Source organism: Centroberyx gerrardi, chromosome 23, assembly GCF_048128805.1.
Source record: "Centroberyx gerrardi isolate f3 chromosome 23, fCenGer3.hap1.cur.20231027, whole genome shotgun sequence".
NCBI lineage: Eukaryota > Metazoa > Chordata > Actinopteri > Beryciformes > Berycidae > Centroberyx > Centroberyx gerrardi.
The window spans coordinates 20,988,562-21,012,412 of record NC_136019.1 but is presented as its reverse complement, the minus strand read 5'-3'; the positions used below and the strand labels follow the sequence as shown (position 1 = coordinate 21,012,412).

The 23,851-nt window shown below is 42.5% G+C and overlaps 2 protein-coding genes across 2 annotated transcripts; both read right to left on the bottom strand.

The window, feature by feature from the left end:
- LOC139932336 (uncharacterized) lies at positions 1–3,005 on the bottom strand. The gene is made up of 3 exons (XM_071926074.2): positions 2,366–3,005; positions 1,275–1,520; positions 1–584 (listed from the first exon to the last, which is right to left on the bottom strand). The coding sequence occupies exons 1-3, from the start codon at positions 2,979–2,981 to the stop codon at positions 1–3; spliced, it is 1,446 nt and encodes a 481-aa protein (XP_071782175.2). The 5' UTR covers positions 2,982–3,005.
- A 4,028-nt stretch (positions 3,006–7,033) lies between these two features.
- Positions 7,034–22,164, bottom strand: pygmb (phosphorylase, glycogen, muscle b). The gene is made up of 20 exons (XM_071926038.2): positions 21,813–22,164; positions 19,451–19,552; positions 18,379–18,457; positions 18,149–18,252; positions 17,856–17,987; positions 17,637–17,748; positions 17,427–17,509; positions 16,639–16,782; positions 16,355–16,447; positions 15,482–15,628; positions 14,602–14,765; positions 14,383–14,497; positions 13,554–13,655; positions 13,196–13,343; positions 13,051–13,109; positions 12,719–12,860; positions 12,338–12,545; positions 9,548–9,682; positions 9,069–9,135; positions 7,034–8,519 (listed from the first exon to the last, which is right to left on the bottom strand). Exons 1-20 carry the CDS (start codon positions 22,053–22,055, stop codon positions 8,370–8,372), a joined length of 2,529 nt encoding a protein of 842 aa, XP_071782139.1. The 5' UTR covers positions 22,056–22,164; the 3' UTR covers positions 7,034–8,369.
- Between the last annotated feature and the right edge of the window lie 1,687 nt (positions 22,165–23,851).

The window sequence follows — 23,851 nt, the reverse complement described above, 5'->3', positions numbered from 1 at the left end:
TCACTGTCTGCTGTGGGAGCGCTGGTGGAATTTCAGCCCTCCGCAGTTCCGGAACGACTTGCCGCACTGTCCGCAGACGTAGGGCTTCTCCCCGGTGTGGATGCGGAAGTGCCGGGTCAGCGCCCCGGAGTGGCGGAAGCACTTGGAGCAGACGGAGCAGGTGTACGGCCGCTCCCCGGTGTGGATGCGCAGGTGGGTCTTGAGGTTCTCCAGGCGGTTGAACTCGCGGTCGCACTCGCTGCAGCGGAAGGGGCTGCAGCCCGGCGGGTAGAGCTGCAGCTTGGTCCTCTTGCTGCCCGCCGCCGGCTGCCGGCAACGCTGCTGCAGCTTCTGCTGGCACTGGCCGTAGTGCCGCCGCAGCAGGCTGGGCTGCTGGAAGGTCTGGCCGCAGATCTTGCAGGCGTTGGGGCCGGCGGAGGGTTGGCCGAGGCTGCGGGCGGTCCGGACGTGGACGTCGTAGACCTGCGGCGGGCCGGCGGGGACGGGGGCGGGCTCCGCCGTCTGGAAGATGTTGGGGAAGTCTGAGGAGAGGGAGGGGAGGTCGCTGACCGGTGGGACGCTGGTGGGCATGTTTGGAGGATGAGCTGGAGAGGAATCAAATACAGAGACTGAGGTTAGGCTGATATAGGGGGTCGATATTGGCCTTTTATTAAAGGGTCTATGTGTATTTTCTGGTCCAATGCTGGCCTCTATTGTTCAGAGTTGTGATTGCAACAACACTCTACCTTCTGTAGAGCGAGTCCATCATCAGCATGCTGGGCAGGTTGGACTATTTCATAATCAACAACAATGAACGTTCTATTATGTTTTACAGAGTTAGCGCATTTTTTTTATTCAATGGATGCTTGCCATGATCAGGATACTGACAGCACCACGACTCCTGATGTCTGTGGATTTTTGGAACATATTGAAGGTAAGGAGTCGCTATTTTGTGTGTGAAGTAACACCACTTCCCTGGTGCATAAATGGGCCGCTCAATGGAGTTTTAGTGTCCCATGATGGTCTAAATGCTGTTTCAGAGGCTTTTCCACCCTGACAAGAATACAATGCTGTGGGAAACACTGAATGGTTGAATTTGAATTTAAAGATATTGAATAATAGCCCAAAATATCGTCAGCACCAATCCAAAAATATCAGTATCAGCCTTCGGAAGCCTATATTGGTGAAACCCTAATAGAGACAATTCAGTTCAGTACTGAGGTCAACCTGAACAGTTAACTCAAACAAGGATCTGCTGCTATAGAGAGACATCTTGTGGCTGTTTCCCTTCTTACCCAGAGCCAGGCTGGTGCAGGGCAGCAGGCCGTCCGGCTCCTCTTGGCTCTCAATATCCAGCAGTTCCGGTTTCCACTCCTCCAGCATTTTGGACTGGACCAGAGACAGGCTCTCCGGGCCAAAGTCCTCCACTCCCATCGAGTCGAAACAGCAGGCCGGACCGTCCCCGGCCTCCACGGGTCTCTCCTCCTTCACTGTGACCCGCTCTAACGTCGACCTTTCAACCCTGCTCTCTTCATTGGCTTCTGGGGAAAAGAAGAGTAGACCGATCCAAATTTAAAGGGGAACACCGGCCATTTTTAAAAATGTCAATATTATTCAGAAAGTGATAGAACATAATAGAAGAAACATGTTCCTTACATTAAGTGAAAAAAATGATGTAATTAGAGGATTATTAAACTTTTTTTTTTTTTAAAGTGAAAACAAGAAACTCAGAAGTCTATTTAAATAGTGGCAGGTGTTCTACGTCTTTATAAAATGTGGCATAGAAGAAAAAAGTTCATGAAATATTGTGATGTATTCTGTCATTTTTTACCTTTTCTTATCTGCACCGGTGCCTCATTACCTACCTAGGTAATGAGTAACTGTAATGGAATACTTTTTGAAAGTAAACCTACCCGACCCTGCCTTTAACACAAGATAATACCATACCTTTCCCAGTTATTTCCTATGTTTATTCCGTTTACCAGTAAGTCAATGTGATGACGTTGCCACCTAGTGGTTCTGCTGTGCGTTCTTGATGAATACACAAGCATAAGTCTCTTCATTTATGTTCTATTAGCTTCTGAATAATGTTAAAAAAATAAAATAAGATGGCCAGTGTTCCCCTTTAAGTAAACAATTGTGACTGTTAACATCATCTGTATGCAACAACTGTATGTACCTTTAATCCATATGTGTTAATAATCTCTATGTTCCCCCCCATTTCCCAGTCATAGTCTACTTGAATATGTTGAAATAGTCAGAAACATATGATAAACCCACAATTGTTTCTATTCTGTTTTGTTGCTTGTGTTTTATTCTTTCTGCTGTTTTAGTCACTTATTTTATATTCTATTTGTGTGTTGAACACCAATGCAGTGCAACCTACCCTTGAGCAAGGCACCATAGGCAACTGGGTTTCTGGGGTGGGGGTCGGGGAACTCCTTACAGTGTGTCTGTCCATTTTCACAGATCTCACTAAAATATCCGTTACTCTGTTCTCTTTGTTCTTCCACAGCAGCGTGACGAGCGGGCTCTCTCTTCACGTCATCGCCTGCGTTCTGCTTTGCATCTCCGTTTCTGGTTGCCCGGTTGTGTTGGGGGTCAGGTGGCTGGTCTGCATGGCCGGTTGAAGTCCTCAGTCCTCTGTGGTTGTTTTGAGGAGTAGGCGGCTGGTCTGTATGGCTGGTGGCATTCAACAGCTGCTTTGCGGAAGGGGTACCGCCTCTTTCCCCCATGCCGCTCCGCACGGACTCCAGCTTTTCCTCGGCTTTCTGCAGTCGTCGCTTGAGGGACTCGTTCTCCCGTTGCATTCGGTCCTGGAGGTCTCCCATCGCCTGGCCGACCAGTTTCGTCACCTCCAGTACTGCGATATCCACAGCCACCTCGAACGCCCCATGTATTGTTGCGACGAGCTCGTCGTGGAAAGACAGCGAAACCTCCCCTCCGGCCGGTTTGGACACCGGTAACGGGAGCTTTTTGGTCCGAGGCAGCTGAGACTTCATGCTGCTTTCAAAGGCACATTAGCGCAGCGACGTGGTTCGGTGATATTCACAAGCTCCGTGCGAGTAAAACGGAGAATGTATTGGTGTAAATGTTGCTGCCCTGTGGTGATGTATGTAGCTTATTTCCAGAGAATTTATAGGCGAAGCGAGAGGTTTCACTTCCGCCTACTTCCAGGGAGGTCAAGACTACAATGTGATGCTGCATTCAGGTGCCATGAGAAAAACCGTTATTGCGACTTGTAGTGTTTACGCGTGTTAACTTGTTTGAAGTCGTCAAACATGAAGTTTTCTGTTGACTTTGCTCGCTCCCGATCAGCCTTTTCTACTCTATCAGACATGCACTGAGTGGTTAAAGCAAATTAAACGTTGCAATGTCGACCACAAACCGAAAATCTAGCGAATACTTGTATCCTACTGTGGTATTTTAAGAACTGTGAACACAAAATGACTTATGTTAAAAATCGTTAATTTTGTTCATTTTATTTGACATGAATATATCATTACATACACTCGACTATAGCTATTTCCTTGTTGGTGAAATCAGAGATCCTTGTCCATCATCAAACCTCGAGTTCCCCAGTGGTATTTGCCATCTGAAAGCTGAGGTGAACAGTATTTTCTAGTAGTATTTACCATCTGAAAGCTGAGGTGAACAGTATTTTCTAGTATTTACCAGGTGAAAGCTCACTAAGCAGTATTTTTTTTTTTTTTTTTATAAATAGGAGCTTGCATCTACCATCTTTCCCATGGGACATGAAAGCAGCATAATCACAACGAGGGTTCCAATTATAAACTGAAATCAAAGTTAACATTTCAGCTCATTTTAACATTTAGCAATTAAAATTGGTGAAATCAGAGTTGATGAAGCTAAAGCTAATATTGTTACCATTTTGCTTTATAAACTAAAAATTAATTTGACAACGTTTTACAAACATTTTGCTTGCAGTTAACGCTGTAACACAAAATGGATAATTGTCTTATAGAATAATAGTGTAATGCATGCATAGATGGTGAGGTCTGATGTGAGTTATTATGCATGGCAGTCACTTTATAAATTAGCTCCTACATGCATTAGCTAGGTATCCTAGCTGACTATTCAGCAATATATTTTCAGTTATACGCCGGTGCGATATGACTTCCGGTCTAGCGGACAAGCGTTTCCATCTTGATAGTTGACACTCTTTGATACTTCAGTGTACATAGTGACAAGCAGCTAAAATCAATTCATTTCCGCCACCTACTGGTGTGGAAGGTGGACTGCACTAAATAATCATTCAAGGACAGGTAGAAATCAATAAGAAACTTCAGTTTATTGTGTGTAACGTGTACAAAACCCCCATCAAAGCTCCGAAACAGTTCAAACATTTGACTTCTGGGAACAACGACACTGGCTTCGACAAGTTAAGACAGTGTTTCAAAAGCCTGGTCCAGTCATGCTTTTTTATAATCGTCGAGGTGGGCAAGGACCCAACCAGAAGGTCCGAGGGTGGCCAGAGTCATGACGGTCAGGACGAACACAGACTCCTGCAGGACAAATCCAACATGTTACTTATCCAGTTACTTTAAAAAAGGGGAAAAAGAACGTTACCAGCTTAAAGTCACGTCAGGCATGTTCAAATCTAAAGTTACGTCAGGCATGTTCACAGCTATCATTAGTCTCATTAACGTTAATTCTCTCACATGGAGAGGACGTAACGCCCAAATTCATTCAATAATCTGGCAAAAAAAAAGTGCCCTGCTTATTAACAAACATACACCCCTAGTAAGACATGACATAAGAACATTTACCAGCCATTAGGAGCCATTCTTAAATTCGGCATACATGAAATTGTACTTTCAGTTCAATAAAACACCGACTTTGATAATTGGTTCCCCTTTTAACTGCCACAATCTTCTTCCACCAAAATGCAACGTGGTGGGCGGCACCGAACAGTGTGAACCGATTAAAAAGTTGATTTTATGGAAATGTGGTGCTGCTTGGTGGACCACTTGTATGCCGAATTTACCAGAAGACCCAAAAGACCCGTCTTTCGCGATAAGCAACGTCTCCACATAAGAAGAGGGAACATTGGGGCTGTTTAACCTCTATCAACTTACTGCGGCGCCAATGTTGTCTTTAGGTGGTTTGCTGAAGATATAGTTTGCTCGTTGCTGGATCATTCCACCTGCCCTGGGAGCAAGAGCCCGTCGGGCCTTCAGCAGTCCAACAAAAACCCCACACATGTCTGAAAGAAGAAGTCAGTGACAGCTTCAGTATAGCGAGGGAAAATCAACCTTCCAAAGCGTCGGAGAAGTTGTAGAAGTACACCCAGGTGCATTTAAGAACTAGCTATCATACGTCACACCGGCTAATTGGTCTAAAATGTCACACCTTATTTAATTGGAGGATGAGAGCTAGGCATAATGCTGCGTGCACGTGCTATGGGAATAACTGCGCCACGCAACTGACCAGCACCAGTTTAAATGGTTCAAAGTTGAAGTTTTCTGTAGACTTTTGTTGCTCCTGAACAGCTTTTCCACATTTAACACACATGGGGTTGATACATGCTACATTTGAGTTCATGTTTTGCAGCAAAGCAAACCTTGCAATGTCAACCACAAACCAAAACTCCAGCAAGAAGTTGTATCCTGCCATGGTATTTTACGAAATGACTATTGTGTTGAAAATTGTTCTTTATTTGTTTTATTTGAAATGGATGATGGTGAAAATGAAATGGTTGGTGATGTCAGAATTCAGGAAGGCAGAAAAATCAGAATTTACATCCATACTCAGAACTGAAGACCAGAGCTATCTGTTTTATAGAGTATGGATGCTTGAGGCCTACTACCACAACAAGAAGGAGGAAGCCTTGTTGTTTGAGTCAGTTGAGGAAAATGATAAAGAAGCACAAACTTCTGGTGAGGAGAATGTGCAGACTGGACTAGACATGACAAAGCAGATCTACATACACAGGGGTTGTGACCTTAAAGTGCTCTGTTCACACGTACAAAGGAAATGGACTTCCTCACAGCAACGGCTGCTGCTAGACTGTCAGCAGGGCGAAGAATAGCTGCAAGAGTGAGGGGGAGGCACACCACTGATCACCTGAGACTGTTCTCTATGTATGTGTGGGGGTTTAAAATGAGAGCTGTGGTTCCATTGAGCCTAACCACATGGGCAGCTATAGGTTTTTAGAGAGTTAGGGTTAGGAACACTCAGAAACAAGATAGGCCGGTATGACACGTTTCCTAGAAACAGAGGTTGATAGCATACGATAAGAAGGGGGAAGTAGCAGTACAACAGGCGGTTGAGTCTGTCATAGGTGAAGTTGGTTGGAGTTATGGATTTCAGTGCTTAGGGAACTTAGGGGTTGTTTCACTTTAACCACATTTATCTTCAATACCATTTATATCACATACTGTAGTAAAAATGAGAAGGTCAGACTGCAGCACAGCCGTTGTAAAATACTTGATAAACACCTGTGACCTCACAGCAGTTAATTTAAATATTGACATAACATTATAATATATAAACACACACCTTTGACCATATTAAAGAGTAACTAAACCCCAAACCCCAATCTCTGCAAAGCCGGACTTCTAATGGTAAAAAGCATGCTACTGAAATTGCCATCTGCCATTGGCAGATCTTTGGACAGTAGCTTTGAACAGTAGCTAAACAAAGTGATCGCTAAGTGACACTTAAGTAGCGGTGTGAGTGGTGACATCATTTGGCACAAAAGATCAGCCAATAGCAGATGGCAATTTCAGTAGCATGCTTTTTACCATTAGATCAGGCTTTACACAGATTTGGGTTTAGTCTTAGTTTTAAATATTAATGTGCCAAATGAAAATCAACCCTCATACTCGCTACTTATGTGTCGCTTAGCAATCACATCGTTTAGCTACTGTTCAAGGATTATAGTGCTTGGTGGAAAAATAACATTTAGTTATTGTTATTTATAAAGATTTATCGACCATTTGCATTCCTTTTTTAATAGAGTAGTGTGTTACTACGATGCAGCTTTACTGTGATTTTAGCTAACAGCTTCAGCAAAGGTGAGACGTGAACATAGTTTTGCCATTTCATTTATTGACTTCAAAAACACTGACAATGAAAATGTTAGGTTCAGTGTTGTGGACAATTCTTTCTATCACCTCCAAAGGCTTTGTTACGCATCTCATGTCCTCCAGTGGTGTCACTTCAGTCAGACAGTGATAAGCAGTAGCTGAACCAGGGAATTATGCCGTTACAATACATCAATCAAGCTGCGATACAGTGGATGTCATGGACTCACCTGTGTTAAACATACACAACTACACATAACTTGGAAAAGACAAATTCAGTCACTTAGGTATTAGGCAGAGAAGGCTTTGTTGTTTTCTAACACAGGTCATTTTGAGGAACAAAGTACAGCATAGTGAGACAGACAGAATCATGCTGAAGAGAACACAGCTAAACTGATGGGTCAATACTTACAGTCATCTGCATTGCAGGGCTACCCCAATTGTTAATGAGAACGCACACAGAAATGGATACATTCAGCATACACCATGAAACACTGAGCGGTCAGAGAACTCAATAACATGTTTGAGCCGTCTGTGATTTGGACCTATTAGTTCCTAGTATGAAAAGTAATCTGGTGTGAAAATGGAGACATGGCTTCAATCTAGTCACAGTGCTGTTGTGATGCTGTTGTGCATATTTGACATGCGAGGCCACTTTGTGTCCCTTTTCTCTTCCATGGAAGACGTGGTTTTTGGTACCGTAACAGTGGTGAGGTTTTCTACTTTTCGGACATTTTTGCTAGGCCGTTTTGTCATACTGGCTCCAAAGTAGAAGGGGAATGTATTCAGAATACTAGAATAGTGGCAGTGTGAACCACTGTGGCACAGAGAGTAGAATTTCACGGTTGCTGTGTGAAAACCTCGTAACTCCAATTTTGGTGATTTGCATTTTTTTGCTTCAGTTGAAGGATTACATGGTTTCTCAATGGGTTGAGAAAGTTCTCCGACCTCTTGGGCTTATGAAACCCTTTAAAAACCCATTGGATAACACTAAAAATGCATTGTCATCAAGCTAAAACAATGCTGTTTTTCTTTCCTGAAAAGTTGACAATTTGGAGATACAAGGTTCTCACCCAACAGTGACAATATGCATTGCTGGTGCATGGTGGAAAAAAAACAAAACCCCACGGATCCTGAATAAGCCCGCCTTGACGAATGTTAATGCCAGATGAGTTGGGAAGAGATACGGGTAAGTGGTCATCAAGTGGTATAGGGGTCAACGTAATAATCTACAGAAATACTGCTACGTTTTACACAATGAAAAAGCTACATGGTTTTTCTCTTGTAACTGAACCACACATCGAGTTAAATGGTTGTGGAAGAGCCAGAGACAGTGCCGGTTTAGCGGGGATCATCGGGAGCTCCGATTTTCTCCAGACTGGGCTCCATGCCCCAGATCTCCCTGGCATACTGGGAAATGGTGCGGTCACTGGAGAATTTACCACAGCCAGCAATGTTATGAATCACCATCTTGGTCCACTCTTTAGGGTTCTGTTAGTATAGAGAGAGAAAGATAAGGGGGGGGGGGGGGTCATCACATGGTGAGATAAGATGAAACTATTGGTCCTAGACAATTAAGGAAGATGGGATCTCAGAACTTCACCATGCTGCATAGTAGGGCTGAACGATTTTGAAAAAATATCTAATTGCGATTATTTTGACTGATATTGCAATTGCGATATAATTTGCGATATTAGAGGGAATGATAATTTTTACATCACTATTCTCATTTTCATTGAAAAACATATTAAAATGATTATGGTGTGATTTTTGCGGAAAGATGTTTTCCGTCTGTAGAATATGATGTGTAGGCCAGGACATCTCTGCAGCACAACAATATTTAATTTAAAATGGTATTTTGACACACATTTCGCCTTTAACAAATATTGCGCCTCCTGTGATTTGAAAATTGCAGTAGGCCATATTGTGATTTTGATAAAATTTCGATTAATTGTTCAGCCCTACTGCATAGGCTGCCTGACAGACTACAAGCAAGAAAAGATCATTCTAGACTTTCTAGACACTAACTGGAATACCGACCTTGTAGAGCGCATTGACTTTGTCTTGGCTTTTGATGTAGTCTTCATAGTCTGCAAACACCTTGAACCTGCAGTACAAACAGATTGTTAAAGGTGCCATGTGCAGCATTTTAACATCAATAACTCATTACCACATTCATTTCAAGACTAAACAAGACCATCGCTGAGAGGATTGGCAGCCTCTATCAGCCTCTAGACTGCATTTTACACTGGGAAATGTGGTCTTAATATTGAGAAACACTAGCACTAACAATACCACTGGTGTGAGACAGAGGCTACCAATCGTCTCCGCCATGGTCTCATTTGTTTACGGTAATTATACCAAGGTATCACAATTAATTTGACAATGATAGATTGATGTTTAAAAATGAGACACTGTATTAGACATTGCATGACTATGGGAATAAAAGTAAGCCATGACTGTGTCAGCATAGCCAAGGTGCTTATTCAGTAGCGTCAGCATAACTGTGTGTGTCTAACCTGTCGTGGTGCATCAGCATGTCGACGATGTCTTTGAAGAGGTCGGGCTGGTTGGGGCTGAAGAAGCCTCCAGAGATCTGGTCCATGGCCTGCTTCAGTTCAGGGACACGGTTGTAGTACGACAAGGCATCATAGCTGAGGAGAAAATGCGGTCCATTTATCAGATATTGAGAACCTTCATTTGGATATGTGACCAAGCGTATATCTTTACTGTTGCATGAAAACTTTGTAACTCCAATTGTAGTTAGAACTAAAAATCACCAAAATGTAAGGATTCCTTGTGCCTCTATGGGTTGAGACTTATCAGAGTTACAAAGTGCTTGACAGGAATAAAAGAAAAGTAAAAATAGTAAGAGGAAGGGATACATGACAAAGTAAAATACGTTAATAATTAAGCAACATTCCCAAAAACACAAGTCACAAAACACAGGTCTTCAGCCTGGATTGCAGAATGACCAAAAGAACTTGAGGATATAATGCTGCGCTCAGGCTCATACAATATAACCAGGTGCTAGCCCAACATGTGCCTCAAAGGTGATCAATAAAATCTTAAAATCAATCCTAAATTGAACGGGAAGCCAATGGAGGGAAGCAAAGACGGGAGTAATGCGTTCTCTCTTCTTGGTCCTTGTGAGGACTCTACTGGCTCAGAAGGTGTACAAAGAGTTTCAATACTAAAGATGAGATGTGATAAAAGCATGAGTATCAGTTTTGAGGTTCTTAAAGGATAAAAATGAACTAATTTTAGAAAGCCTCCTGACTAGTAGAAAACAAGACTGCACAACCGTCTTAATGTGCTTACTGATATTATGTTTGCGAATGATATGCCCCAGGTGAAGCATACAGATGGAAAATAGAATTGGCCCGAGGACAGACCTCTGGGATACCCCACAGGAAGACTGTGAGTCACCAGCAACACTAAAAGTCCTATCTTGCAGATAAGAGTAAAACCAATTAAAAACAGTACCAGAGATGCCAATCAAGTGTTTAAGATGATCAAGCAGAATATAGTGATCAACAGTGTCACATGCAGCGCTGAGGTCTAAGAGAACTAAAACAGGATTTCCCTGCATCAGCGGCTACAAGTTCACCACTATAAGAATGGCAGTCTCAGTACTGAGAGGAGCTCTAAAACCAGACTGAAACTTCTCAAAGACTCCATTTCCATTCATACAAGCAGTCACCTGGTCAGCCACTATTTTTTCCAAAACCTTGGACAAAAAAGGGATTTTGGAATTTGGTCTATAGTTGTTCGGGGAACTGGGGTCTAGAGAAGGCTTCTTAATAAGTGGTTGGACAATTGCATGCTTAAAACAGGTGGGGATAGTCCCAGTTGTTAACAAGCTATTGATAACTGATAAGATGTATATGGACAAACGGATTCAAATACTTCCTTGAGAAATCTGGGAAGTATGTCAAGAGAGAAGAGGGCTTCGGTGTAGAGTCGGTGGACACTGTATCAAAACACTCTAAGGAAGCATTGAACTTTTACATCCTGGGCCGGTTGGATAATCTGCAAGGGACACTTTGTTAACAAAACAGTTTAAGAGTTCTAAACATTTATGAGGGGAGGGCTCAATAATGACACTGGGGTGAGCATCTGCGGTACAACTGATTACACTGAAAAGAACCCTGGAATCATGACGATTCTTTTCAATGCGGTCAGAGAAAAACTCAGCTCTGGTATTCTTAACCTTTATATCAAAGTTTCTCATTAAATCTTTTAGCGTATTGAGGTGAACAGTGAGTTTAGAGGCCTTCCATATACGCTCAGCCTTTCAACAGTTTCTCTTTAAGGCATAAATGGTCTATGTGAATTGCCTTGGTCAGTTACCCAAGGCAACTGGCCAACTGGCCTTTCCTTTTTCTTTCTAGAGTCTTTGAGCGAGAGTCCATTCCCTTTAAGAAGTGCAATGTTGGCATCAGCAACCAAACAAGGCAATTCCTTTATAACACATCATTGTTTAGTTGTACACGGAGAGCAATGGAGAGTTGAAAGGATTACCTTATGAGGGCATGGACATCCTCAGTCAACTCTACAATATGAAGGTTGGACTAGAGCACAGTCAGTGTTTGTTTACGGAACCCTTTCAAAACCCTCTGGATAAACTCAGAAAATGCATGGCGGTCAATCTAAAAAAGGCTGTTTTTCTAAGATTCTAAGAAAAGTTAACATGTTGGTGATGCAAGGTTTTCACCCAATAGAGACGATATGCTTACATATTAGACATGTACAAAAGGAATGGATCTTTTCTTTAAAGCTGCACTTCGGCAACTTCGCACATTGGCGGCCCCAAATGGCCACGAAAGGTAACCGTTTGACTTCAATATCCAGAAATCCTGTGCAGTGACATCAGTAAACTAAATTTCTTCTTCGTTTGTGGTGGGGGTGGAAGGGGTGAAGAGGTTCAGCTATCATTGGTGAGTCCAGCTTTCTCTGGACAAAGCGCTCACTTACTGTTGTTTAGGAGACACTCTTGGATTCGTCACCTCCTGCGTGGAGAAGATTCCCCACCAGCGACCATACTGACACCAGAATTTAATTTGGGCAAACAGGGTGAAAGTACGGCATCTCAATTAGTGGGGATGGGATGCTCTTTTCTGTTGCACTTTGTGATTTAGGCTGAGAAGGCGTGTATATTTTACATAAAAAACTGGCCCAATGTAGCTTTAATAACTGTGCCAGGCAGCCAAGGACATCTAAAAAGTCAGTTCCTGAGTCATCACTTGATCCAATGATTCAACATTATCTAGTACTGATTTACAATTCATACCTATTCTTGAACTCACCCCTTTTTGTCCATAGCCTCCACATCGTGCACCCTCATGCCGAAGATGAAGAGGTTCTCCTCTCCAGCCTCCTCTGCCATCTCTACGTTGGCACCGTCCATGGTGCCGATGGTGAGGGCGCCGTTCAGCATGAACTTCATGTTCCCAGTGCCGGAGGCCTCAGTGCCCGCTGTGGAGATCTGCTCGGACAGGTCGGCCGCAGGGATGACTGGAGAGAGAGAGAGAGATGTATAGATGGAGAGCAAGAGAGTGAGAGAGGAGTTGCTCAGTAACACGGTACAATGTGTCCAAAAGTCTGAGAGTCACAGGGAAATCGTTCACTCCTTTAAGAGTGAACAAAGGGAGACCTACATAGGCCTATACAGTATAAACATCCCTTACCCTTCTCAGCCAGAGTGACCCGGTAGTTCTCCAGGAAGATGACCTTAAGGCGATCTCCCACCACGGGGTCGTTGTTGACGATGTCTCCGATTGACGTGATCAGCTTGATGATCATCTTGGCTGTGTGGTAACCTGGAGCAGCCTGGGAACAGTGGAGACACATGTTGAGAAACAGAAACCAAACCTCATTGCAGCTAATCATGTTTCGTCTGTTGGGAATGACTTTTTGTTGTTGTATTGCTGATATCTAAGACAAAACATCATTATGTAGGGTTCGATCAACATAAATTGAACAGTGAATACTTGGAATGATTTTTTTAAATGCTGCTCACCTTTCCTCCAATCATGATAGTCCTGGGGGTCCATGACTTGTTTGGCTCCTTCTTGATGCCTGATTACAAAAAAAAAAGTTTCCTTTAACTCCAAGTCCAAAATTTATTTTCTGGAATGATGTCAAGTAAAAGAGTAAACACCCACGGTTGTAAAGCGTGATGATGTGTAGGCAGTTGAGCAGCTGCCTTTTGTACTCGTGGATCCTCTTGACCTGGACGTCGAACATGGAGTTGGGGTTGATCTTCACCTTGTACTGCTCCTCAAGATGGACAGCAAACTTCATCTTGTTCTCCTGAAAGTTGAGGTGGGGTGTGGTTAGAAGCACAAAAAGGCATGAAAATGGTCATCTTCCTTACAAATAAATGAAGGTTGAATGTCAAAAACCACTAAATCCATCCCTGCATGTGTTTACAGTGATATATTTCCAGTCAAAGTCATAGTGTAAAGTGAAAGCTGATGACTGGGACAGTCAAGCCACGTGGCACAAATTTTATGTTCTCACTTGTTTGACTTTGGCAACGTCACGAATGAAGGCATCGTCATCCACAAACTCGAGAAGCCCCTTCAGCTGGTCCAGGTCACGGATGTAGTCCTCACCAATCCTCTATAGATAAAACACACTGATGAAGATGCATCCTCCAATAACAAGTACTGAACATGTCCCAGAGTTTGAGCCATATCAGATCCATATTTACGGAAGTGTATTGCATTTATCTTGAAAATAAATTCTCCAGGTTTTGTCTTGATAATGAGATCTTTTCTCATTATAGCGAGATGTTTTCTTGTTATTATGACTATATTTGTGGTCCAAAATGATTTAGCCCTTGATATGACTTGCAACCAAGGGCACAACAATTTGGTATCAATAAATGACTACTACTATAAATGACTACTCTTAAATTTTTCCATTACTACCATTTTAACATATTAGACCTTGTAATTATAAATCAGTTGTTGTATCAGTGGCCTAAAATACTTTAACCCATAGAATTCTGGACTGAAAACACTGATAAGATTATGGTGCCTACCTTTGACATGGTTATTGATATATAACATAATTAAACTTATGTTGAAATGTGTTATTTCACACAGGTTAAGTGAAATATGTGACATGTTTTATGAGGTTAGAAACAGATTTAGCTTTCCCCTTTAATTTTCCCTTAACTCCCAAATAAGAAGCCGCAAATCAAAACTGCAAATTCAACCTTATGATCCTTTCTCACAATGACAAGAAAAGATCTTATTATAACGAAACGGCAAACTTGAAAATGAATGGCAACACGCCTCCATAATATTCAAATAAGTATTTGCAAGAACAAACACACACACACCTCTGCGATGACCTCAGCCAGGCCAGGGTTGCACATCACCAGCCAGCGTCTGGGTGTGATACCATTGGTCTTGTTCTGGAACTTGTCAGGGTCGACCTCGTAGAAATCCTTGAACCTGGTGGACAAAAGAAGAAGAGCAGTCCATAGTGTTGTCCATAGGAAAACCTTGTAATGCCAAATTTTGGTGATGTAAACTGGAGGGTAAATTGATTTCCCTACACGGTGTCTTTAATGATCTCAGAATGGATGCGGGCCACTCCATTGACGGCGTGGGATCCCACAATGCACAGGTGGGCCATGTTGATTTTCTTCTGGTCGCCCTCCTCAATCAGGGACATTCGGCGGAGGCGGTCGTGGTCTCCGGGGTAAAGCTTAGCGATGCGCTGGAGGGGGTAAAGAAAACAGACCTCTCAATATACGGCAGCGCTCTTTGTTTCATGGAAATATTAAAGAGAAAAAACTATGGGTGATATGCAGGGATGTAGTGGAGGATAAACCCACCTAAACTCAGTTAACCCACCTTTTTAGCCTGACAAATACCTTCATGACATGAATTCATAAGACACATAATAGTAAGCAGTATCAAACTGATGTAAGTTACATGATAGGGTCTTAAAAAGGGGCAAAAAGGATAAGTTCATGCTTTTCTTAAAATATAATAGATTTTTTTTAATTTGGTGGTTGTTTGCCTTATGATGATCATTGACTAGAGATCATAGTTTAATTACATCTTATTCCGATGCCCATTTTTAATTAACATTTTGAATCCTGAAAGAGAAAATCTATGCCCAATAAGGATCACATGGAGGTAAAAAACAATCCCTTTCCTTAGTTGATATTCTATTTATTTTCCTACCACTCACTCTTACATGATCAGTCTGTGGTTAAAGGAATATTGTAAAAGGTGCCAAGGCCCTGACCTTTGACCTCCTTTTTGGTTGCTTGTAATTTTTGGTGATCTAGGAATTTAAGCTTTTTCTACTACTGCACTCATTGTAAGTTCCTACGGATAAGAGCATCAGCTAAATGCCTAAAATGTAAATCTAGGTTCAAATTCAGAACTTTATTGTCTATATACAGTATGCAGACACATGAATACCTCCAGATGCTGCCTGTTGATCTCGAAGATGATCTCCAGGTGACGGGGCAGGAGGTTCTGGAAGAGGTCGATGGGCCAGCGCTCCAGGGCTTCAGGCAGGACGGTGTGGTTGGTGTAGGCACAGGTGCGAACCACGATGTCCCAAGCCTGGACACACAAGGAAAGTGGAGAGATAGGTGTGTTTAAGAAATTTGACATTTTCATGCATTATCATAAAATATCTATTATGTTCTGCGATCCTCTGGTCTTCCTTACGTCCATTTATGGAGCAGTCTCCTTATTTAGGATTATAGGTTTATATGCCTCTAAGGCTGGAGACACACTACACAACTTTTCGGCTGAAAAGATGTCGTACAGATGATCTTGTAGTGTGTGAAGGTTCAGTTCTTTAATCTCTTGCCTCCTAATCCAATTAGAACCATTGCCATTATTTTAAAGTTGTTTGATCTTTACATGTCAAATCTGGAGAAGTGTGAGCTTTGAGTGTGAACCACTCAAATGAGAGTTGAGCAGTAGAGAAAAAAACAATTCAGAAAGTGTGGAAAGAAAAATGCTCCAACTCCATGTTTGTTTTGGTTGTGTTGCAGCAGCATGAGAGTTCATGTTTTTGCCAGATTGGGAGATTGTTCCCTAAAACCAACTGGTCGTCAAGTATTTGTTCCCCTAGTCCAACTAGTCGTTAAGTGTGTGTGTTCTTCAAATTCAACTGGTCATCAATTCTGTGTTCTTCTATGACGCAAGATGAAAAAAATAATCGTTAAGTGTGTGATGTCTAGTCTTTTCATAGTCTGTCCCCAGCCTATGATAATTCTATCTCAAGATGTTATAGTGTAAGACTGACTGACTAGACTGGACTACTGGGGCACCATATACCTTCTCCCAAGGGAGTTTCTCAATGTCCACCAAGATCCTCATCAGTTCAGGTATGGCCATAGCAGGGTGGGTGTCATTCAGCTGGATGGCCACCTACAAACCAGAGAAAGACAAAGAGAGAAATGTAGGAAACAATGCAGTAGAATTATTAAAAGGGGAAACTAGAAAGCACTTGTTTTTCGAAGACAGGACTTTACAGTTACATGGTATGCATTCTAGCCAACTGAGTGCCCAATTATATCTCAAACCCATCACTGAATCGTGAGAGCTGGCTTGTATCTCACCTTCTCTGGCAGAGTGGAAAGGTCCATTCGCACAACTTCTGTGGAGCCAAACTTGGAGGCTTTAAATCGGCGGATGATGTCTTGAAGAGTGGCTGCCACCACAAAGTACTCCTGCTTCAGACGCAGCTCCTTCCCCTCAAAGAACTACAGTCCAAAGACAACGTGGAAATCTGTTATAGCTATCTGTCATTTCATTTTTATAATATCTGTGGTAATCAACTTGTCACGGATTGGAGTTGTAGTTGTACAAATATTTCTTGGAGGCAGAAATAATCTCACTGGTTGAGTTAAACCTCACCTAGGTTAACTAGTTAGCTAGCTGTCATTCCAAACTCAAACTAGCCATACTAGCCTATAGCTATCTAGGTAAGCTAGTTAGCTTGCTGCTGACCTTCCAGCATCATAAATGGCATGGACATGAGTGAATAAAAAAGTCATTGCCATTTATATATTTTTTTTTTAATTTAATTTGACCGGAATTCTTTCTTTGCCATTCAAGTTTGCCAGTTATCCAACTTTATGCTCCGAAAAGTGTGGTTCTTTGGCTCCGCCCACTGAGGTTTAACTCAACCAATGAGATTATTTTTGCCTCCAGAGCAACTCTGCCTACGAGAAACGTTTGTAGAACTAAATCTCTAATCTGCCAACTTCTGAAATGTGTGCACTGGTCAGATTTTACAAGCGGTTTCTGGTATCTTGATTTAGAAAAGCTTATGGATTATTAAGAGGAGTTTATATGGATGGACAGGGTATGAATATATACAGCAGCAAAACAGAGTTCCACTCACGTTGTCGTTGGGGTAGAGAACCCTGGAGATGTTCTCGGCCAAGTTTCTATCCAGCACAGCTTGGATGTAGCCACCAACATTAACTGTGGGACAGCAGTAGTATGTCTGTTTAAATTTGTTTTCTCATTGTTGAATTAGATTATGTAGGATTCTATTAGTAGGTGATGAGCTACACATTATGTCACTGACAGTCTACATTAAAATACTCACAGTCTTTGAGGTTAAAGTCACAGGGGGCCTTGGCAGACCACAGTCTCATAGTGTTGACGATGTTGTTCCTGTAGCCGGGGACTGGGGTGTCATAAGGAAGGGCCAAAACAACCTAGACGCCAAGTATAAAGAAATATATGATTAATTACATTGACTATCATGGATTGTACTCTGCTTAATGCGTTGATGAAGTCTCACCTGTGGGGTATTCCTACTCACCTGTGTGTCAACCCATTTGACTCCTTCGGCGGTGTGCTCCACTCTCCCATAGAAGTGGACTGGGCGCATGTACTCGGGGCGGGCCTTCTCCCAGGGGTTGCCGTAACGCAGCCAATCATCAGCTTCCTCCACCTTTGTGAAAATGTCGATCGCTTTGTGTTATTTTTGGACGATGGTCTTATTTTGCATTTCATGATTAATTGTCCTATGACATTTATCAATACGCGGGATATGGTGTTAATATCCCTTGTGCCATAATCCAAGGTGAGCATTAAATATAGAGGTCAAAATACCTGCCAGCCATTGACAACTTTCTGGTTGAAGATGCCGAACTCGTAGCGGATGCCGTAGCCGTAAGCAGCCAGACCCAGAGAGGCCATGGAGTCGAGGAAGCAAGCTGAGGAAACAGGGGGTGGAGGGGGTGGGGGGGTGGGGAGAGACTGGGTGAGACAAGGCTGTCCAGACCACTAAGCATCACTGTCTATGACCAGGCTATTCTTCTCAGGAGGAAGCGGTGGCTCACCAGCGAGACGACCCAGTCCACCGTTGCCTAGACCGGCGTCTTCCTCGATGTCCTGCAGCTCCTCCATGTCCAGACCCAGCTGCAGAAAACAGAAACATTAATATACTGCATTACACATTCACTTGGCCGCCCATATTTTATATATATTCAAAGCCCCTTTTCTAACCTCTATACAGTATAAAAATAGTCGGTTTGTTTCATACTTTGGTCTTTTATTACATTAGAGGATGAGCTAATCTATTGTTAGCTATAACAATATCTATTGTCACTAGTGGCAAGTAAAGACAACTTCCACTTGGTGATCATCATAGGGCAAACAATGACCATTATAAACAAAACAAGTAAACATGTCGTCCCCCACGAATGATGCAGGCACCCCTTGGGCCAATCAGTAACAAGATGCATCATTCCTCCAAGTTTCATCAAAATTGAACTGGTAGTGTAGCAGTTTGGGCCTTTCAAAGTTTGAAATTTAAATATTAACGCCAAAACGGGTCATCCCAGGTTTTGTCAAAATTGGACCTGACATCTAAAATATAATGTTTGAGTTTAAAAATGGGACCTTGAATTATAGCGCCCTCATTAGGCCAATCAGTGTAATTTGTACGGATAGTTTGTGTGTAGCAAGTTTTGCGTCAGTCGGACTTAACAGTGCAGTAGTTACGGCCTTTCAAAAGGTAGAAATTTTGCCCTTTAATTATAACACCCCCATCAGGCCAATCAGAGTAATTTTTTAAAACCAGAACATAAAAAAGTACCATCACTCCAAGTTTCGTCAAAATTGGACCAGCGGTGTCTGAGATAAAGTTACAAATTTTGACCTTTAATTATAGCACCCCCATAAGGCCAATCAATGTCATTTAAAAAAAACCCAGAACACAGTGCCAAAAGGCATCATCCCTTCAAGTTTCATGAAAGATCAGTGGAGTCTGAGATCTAATTTTAATTGATTTTTGTTTACATCTGTGGTTGTTTGCCTTATGATGATCACCGACCGGACATTAAGTGATTTCTGATTCTGACAATCTTTTGTCCCGTGGCTCTGGTTCTTCCACATGTTCCTCTGCCTCACCTGGTATGTGGCTTCATCACAGGCGTTCTCCAAAGCCAGGTTGACCATGGTGTTCTGGAGAGTCCGGCCCATGTAGAACTCCAGGGAGAGGTAGTAGACACGCTGCAGGCAAACAGAGGAAAACCCATCAGTGACTGCTGGGTAGATTAGAGTTCGACTGATATGACAATACCTGATATTTTCCTTCCAATATTCAATATATGGGTTAAATTTTCATGCCAAAAAAAATCCCAAAATTGTCACGTATCCAGCGAATATCCAGCAGAGTGGATCCAACAGTGGAAAGAGAGTGAGGTGAGATAATTCTTGAAAAGATGAGTTTTCATAATTTGACTGAAGAAATGGAGTGACTTTGCTGCTCTGACTGGAGTGGGGAGGTCAAAGGCCACTGGATCCTTACATCCAGCCAGGAAGGAGAAGAGTTGAAACCTAAAAACCTAAAAGTTCTTCTCCATCTCCCACGCCAACATTCAACCACTGATCATTATAATCATCATAATTATCAATATCTATCCCAAACAATTCTTCTCCCTCAGATTAGTAGCCACCACCACAGACTATTAGCCACTACAGAGCGTCTCCATGTGTCTCAATGACCCTGCAGCGTTATCTCGGTTTAGAAGACAACAGGTGCTGTCAGAGGCAACAACAGGAGTGCTATTTCTGGCAGCTACTCCAACAATAGCTCCTACAGTGCATAGAGGGGTGAATTCAGACCACAAGCCCATATTAATACAGCATGTATCTCACTGCAGTTTAAATAGCTCTGATAGAAAACGTGGAATTTAACACAAACTTCCAAAATGAACACAAAGTGGTGGCAGTACTGCTATACATACTAAGTAATATGGAGATACTAGTACTGATACTACTGCTACTACTTCTGCTACTGCTACTACTACTGGTCTTTGCTGATGTCCTCATTGACATTTTGGCAGCCTCTGTGATCTTCCATTGACTTTTGACATTCTTGATCTTGCTGCTAAGTGATGGGAGGAGGGTCATATAAAGGAAGCAGGCATGGAAAAAAGTAGGGGGGGGGGGTGTTTTACACTGCTTACACTGTCTACACACGGATGCCACTCCTTGGCAGAGATCGGTTTACACATAGAGTACAGTCAGAAAAATAACTCAATTTACATTATATCACTTAATGAGACTTCAGGTTGGTTGTATAGTGCAGTTCCATTGGGTTTTAACCCCAATTTTGGGTCGGGCTGATTTTATTTATACATGATGTACCTATAAAAGGAGGAAACAGTGCACATCAAACAGCTTACATTCGCTGACAGAGAGAAAATACCTGTTATGTAAACCTGTCAAATGTGAGCAACACACTGGGAAGGAGGACAAACAGCTTCTGAAGGAGTGCAGCTTCGCACAAGGTAATGGATGACAAAGGATCCAAGTCAAAATGGAAACTTCAGACTTCAGTCTGTTGTGCCTTTACTTCTCTTCCTCTGATGCAACTTCCACCAGTTAAGGGGAATACCATATCATATCAGTATATTGTTCTCAGTGGGCTGCACAAGAGGCCAGACAGCATCCAGCCCCCATCACATCAGGAACTGGCTCGTCATTACAGAATGCAGCAGGCTGCTCGGAGCCAAGTGCAGCCACACATACGGCTTCATTTATTATAGGGTGAAGGTCCTTGAAATTCTTCCATTAGCCTCCTACTCCAGGCATGCAAGGCGCTGACTGCTGGACATTTCGCAGATGCATATAATATATTGAGTTTAATGTGTAATAATTCAAAAGAGTAGCCAATATAGCTTGATTTGGCTTTTTTTTTAAATAGTGTGTGTGGCCATTTTATGATACATTGAGTGGTGGTGGTGGTGGTGGGGGGTGCAATATCCTATTACGTAATACATATTTTAACAACCAGTTGAGTCTCTTCATTCTACAAAGTATCAATACTTGGCTAAAATTGATATTTCCATTCCATTTGAGCCATTCAGCCTCTTCAATGCCAGCCTGTACACGATGATCAGATCAAGGTTACCGAGGCGGCAGCAGATGCACAAACAGCAGATTATGTAACAGGCAGCTTTGATATGAGAGGAAATGTGACTGTGGACAGGATTCCCTGGCGGCCAGCACTCAACACACACATACACACACTACACTCCATTTCCCTGCAGAATATGCGTCAAAACACAGCAGCCAGAACATTTCTATAAATGGATATGTGGTTCACGGTGACCACAAACCACATACACACACACACTTCGAGCATCAGTTGATACTGCGCCATAATAAGTCTATGGGAGCCCTGCATCCCCTCCCACTGTTCCCAGGTCAGCTGCTGTGTGTACGTGCAGGATGTGCGGAACTGCGGCATCTGCCCGCTGCTTACTTTCGGGTCTTTCTCATAGTAGTGCTGCTGCGTCCGGATCCAGCGGCCCACCAGGTGGTCTCGGACTGTGTTGGCCAAGGCGAAGTAGTAGTCCCGTTTGGTGGCCACATTCCGGTCCTTTACCAGGGTGAAGTGGAGGTGCCGGTTGAAATTCGTCTTCAGGTCCGCGACGTTTTCTACCCCGGCCAGCCCCCGCACCGAGATCTGCTTCCTCTTCTCCTGGTCTGTCAGCGGCTTCGGCATGATGACTGAGGGTTTTTAACTTTAATTTCAATAAATAAAAGGGGAAATTTCACTTTGCAACTTGTCCGCCCCTCTCTGGTCTCTCCACAGTGCGCAGACAGCCGATAGGATGTGCCAGTCCAGCCTCTTATATGTCACTTAGCCCGTGTCAAGTTAGTCAGAACTAAACACGGCATTTCCGGTTGGAACTTTCAAAATAAAACCCGCATTAGCTCATATTTGTTTCAACTGTTTTAGAGTAGAGGCTTTGCAGGTGCGTCGCTAATCTCCTATCAACCACGCCTGGCTCCATCATGGAGGTCCGTTAAAGAATTTTTTATTTTTTAATTTTTTTTATTATTAATGCCGAAATAACACCCAGGCAAGAAAAAGAGAAATAGGCTTCCTGGATAAGTTTGTTGTATGGTTGTTGGTCTCTTCAGTAAAGTTCTAAGTAAAAGTGAACAGTGTGATAAGGTGGATTTGTTTCCAAATGTAGGTTACTGTGACACAGTAAACTGTCTTGTCTTTAGCCCTAGTCTCTACTCCAAAACACTCTGAGTTGTAGCTTGAGAAGAGTCAGCTCAGTTAACCTGAACAAACTGTTAGCTAGCTGACTAGCCAGCAGGCTCATTTATCAAAGCAAATTATGTTATATCACTTACTTCCGGTGTTGTACTGGCTAACTTGACGGATTTCTGGCTGAGAGGAGGGTCTATTGAAGATACAGCCACAATTGAGGATTGGCTCTTAATAACAGAACTTTTTACTACTAATTTTACTTTTTACTTTAACTAAACACAGTGAAGCATGGGTCTTTGGTTCCTCAAGTACTCCTCGTACTCCTGCTTCTGACTTTGGAGGTCGTTGAACGCAGTGAGGTGAAGTGCTTTAGGTCAGAAATATAAAATGGACCTTGTAACAAAAGTAGTTTTTGGTGGCTGTTTCATTTAGGAAATCAAGTGGCACAGAGCTTTGTGCTGCAGCAGTACAATAAAGAGGAGAAAATGCAAATCAATTATGTCAACTGTTTTAAGTAATATATTAAAAACTAACTAAAAGCTAAACAAAGAATAAAAATTGAAACATGCTATACAAATTATTTAAAAAGAATGTAAAATCCATCACTTTTACATCATTTGTCCTCCATGCTCTCCACTCCACTAGACATCACACCTCAGCAACTCGGTTACCTAGAAAATCCCTCTTTTCCAGTTGTATTTACCACTTTGTTGGGTCGTTTATATGTAGCCAAGCTTGTGATTTCAATATTTCCGACAGCACACGCACAGATCAAAACAGGGAAGTCAAGCCAATCATTGGGTACAATGTGTTTTCTATATGGTGCATGCAATTAGTAAGTGGAAGTTGAGGTTCCCACCATAAGATAATATGGAAGCTATGTATTTAAAGTCAGTATAGACACAGATAGAGCTCACTGCTTCTGTCCTATAGAATAGCACCACTGTTCATCTCTGCAGGAATTTGACCATGACAGCTATTTAAAGCCACTTTGTCTTACTGCCAAAGACCACAGAAAGATTGTGGTGTGAAGGACAGATACCATGTGATAGTTGTACATCAACTCCTGCTTATCAATTGTGTTTAAGACATACAAGTTTCTCTAAAAGTGCTGTCTTCCTATATCGTTTGTGAGGCAAAGGACACGCTTGGCAAAACCCAAATTGTTATGCAACATGTGAATGAGGCAGCATACATGCCCTTGCCGAGAAAGAGGGGACACTTGGCAGACATTTTGTCTGACTCAATTAATGGCCTAGCACCCATGAATAAAAAGAGAAAATCTGTACAGAAAG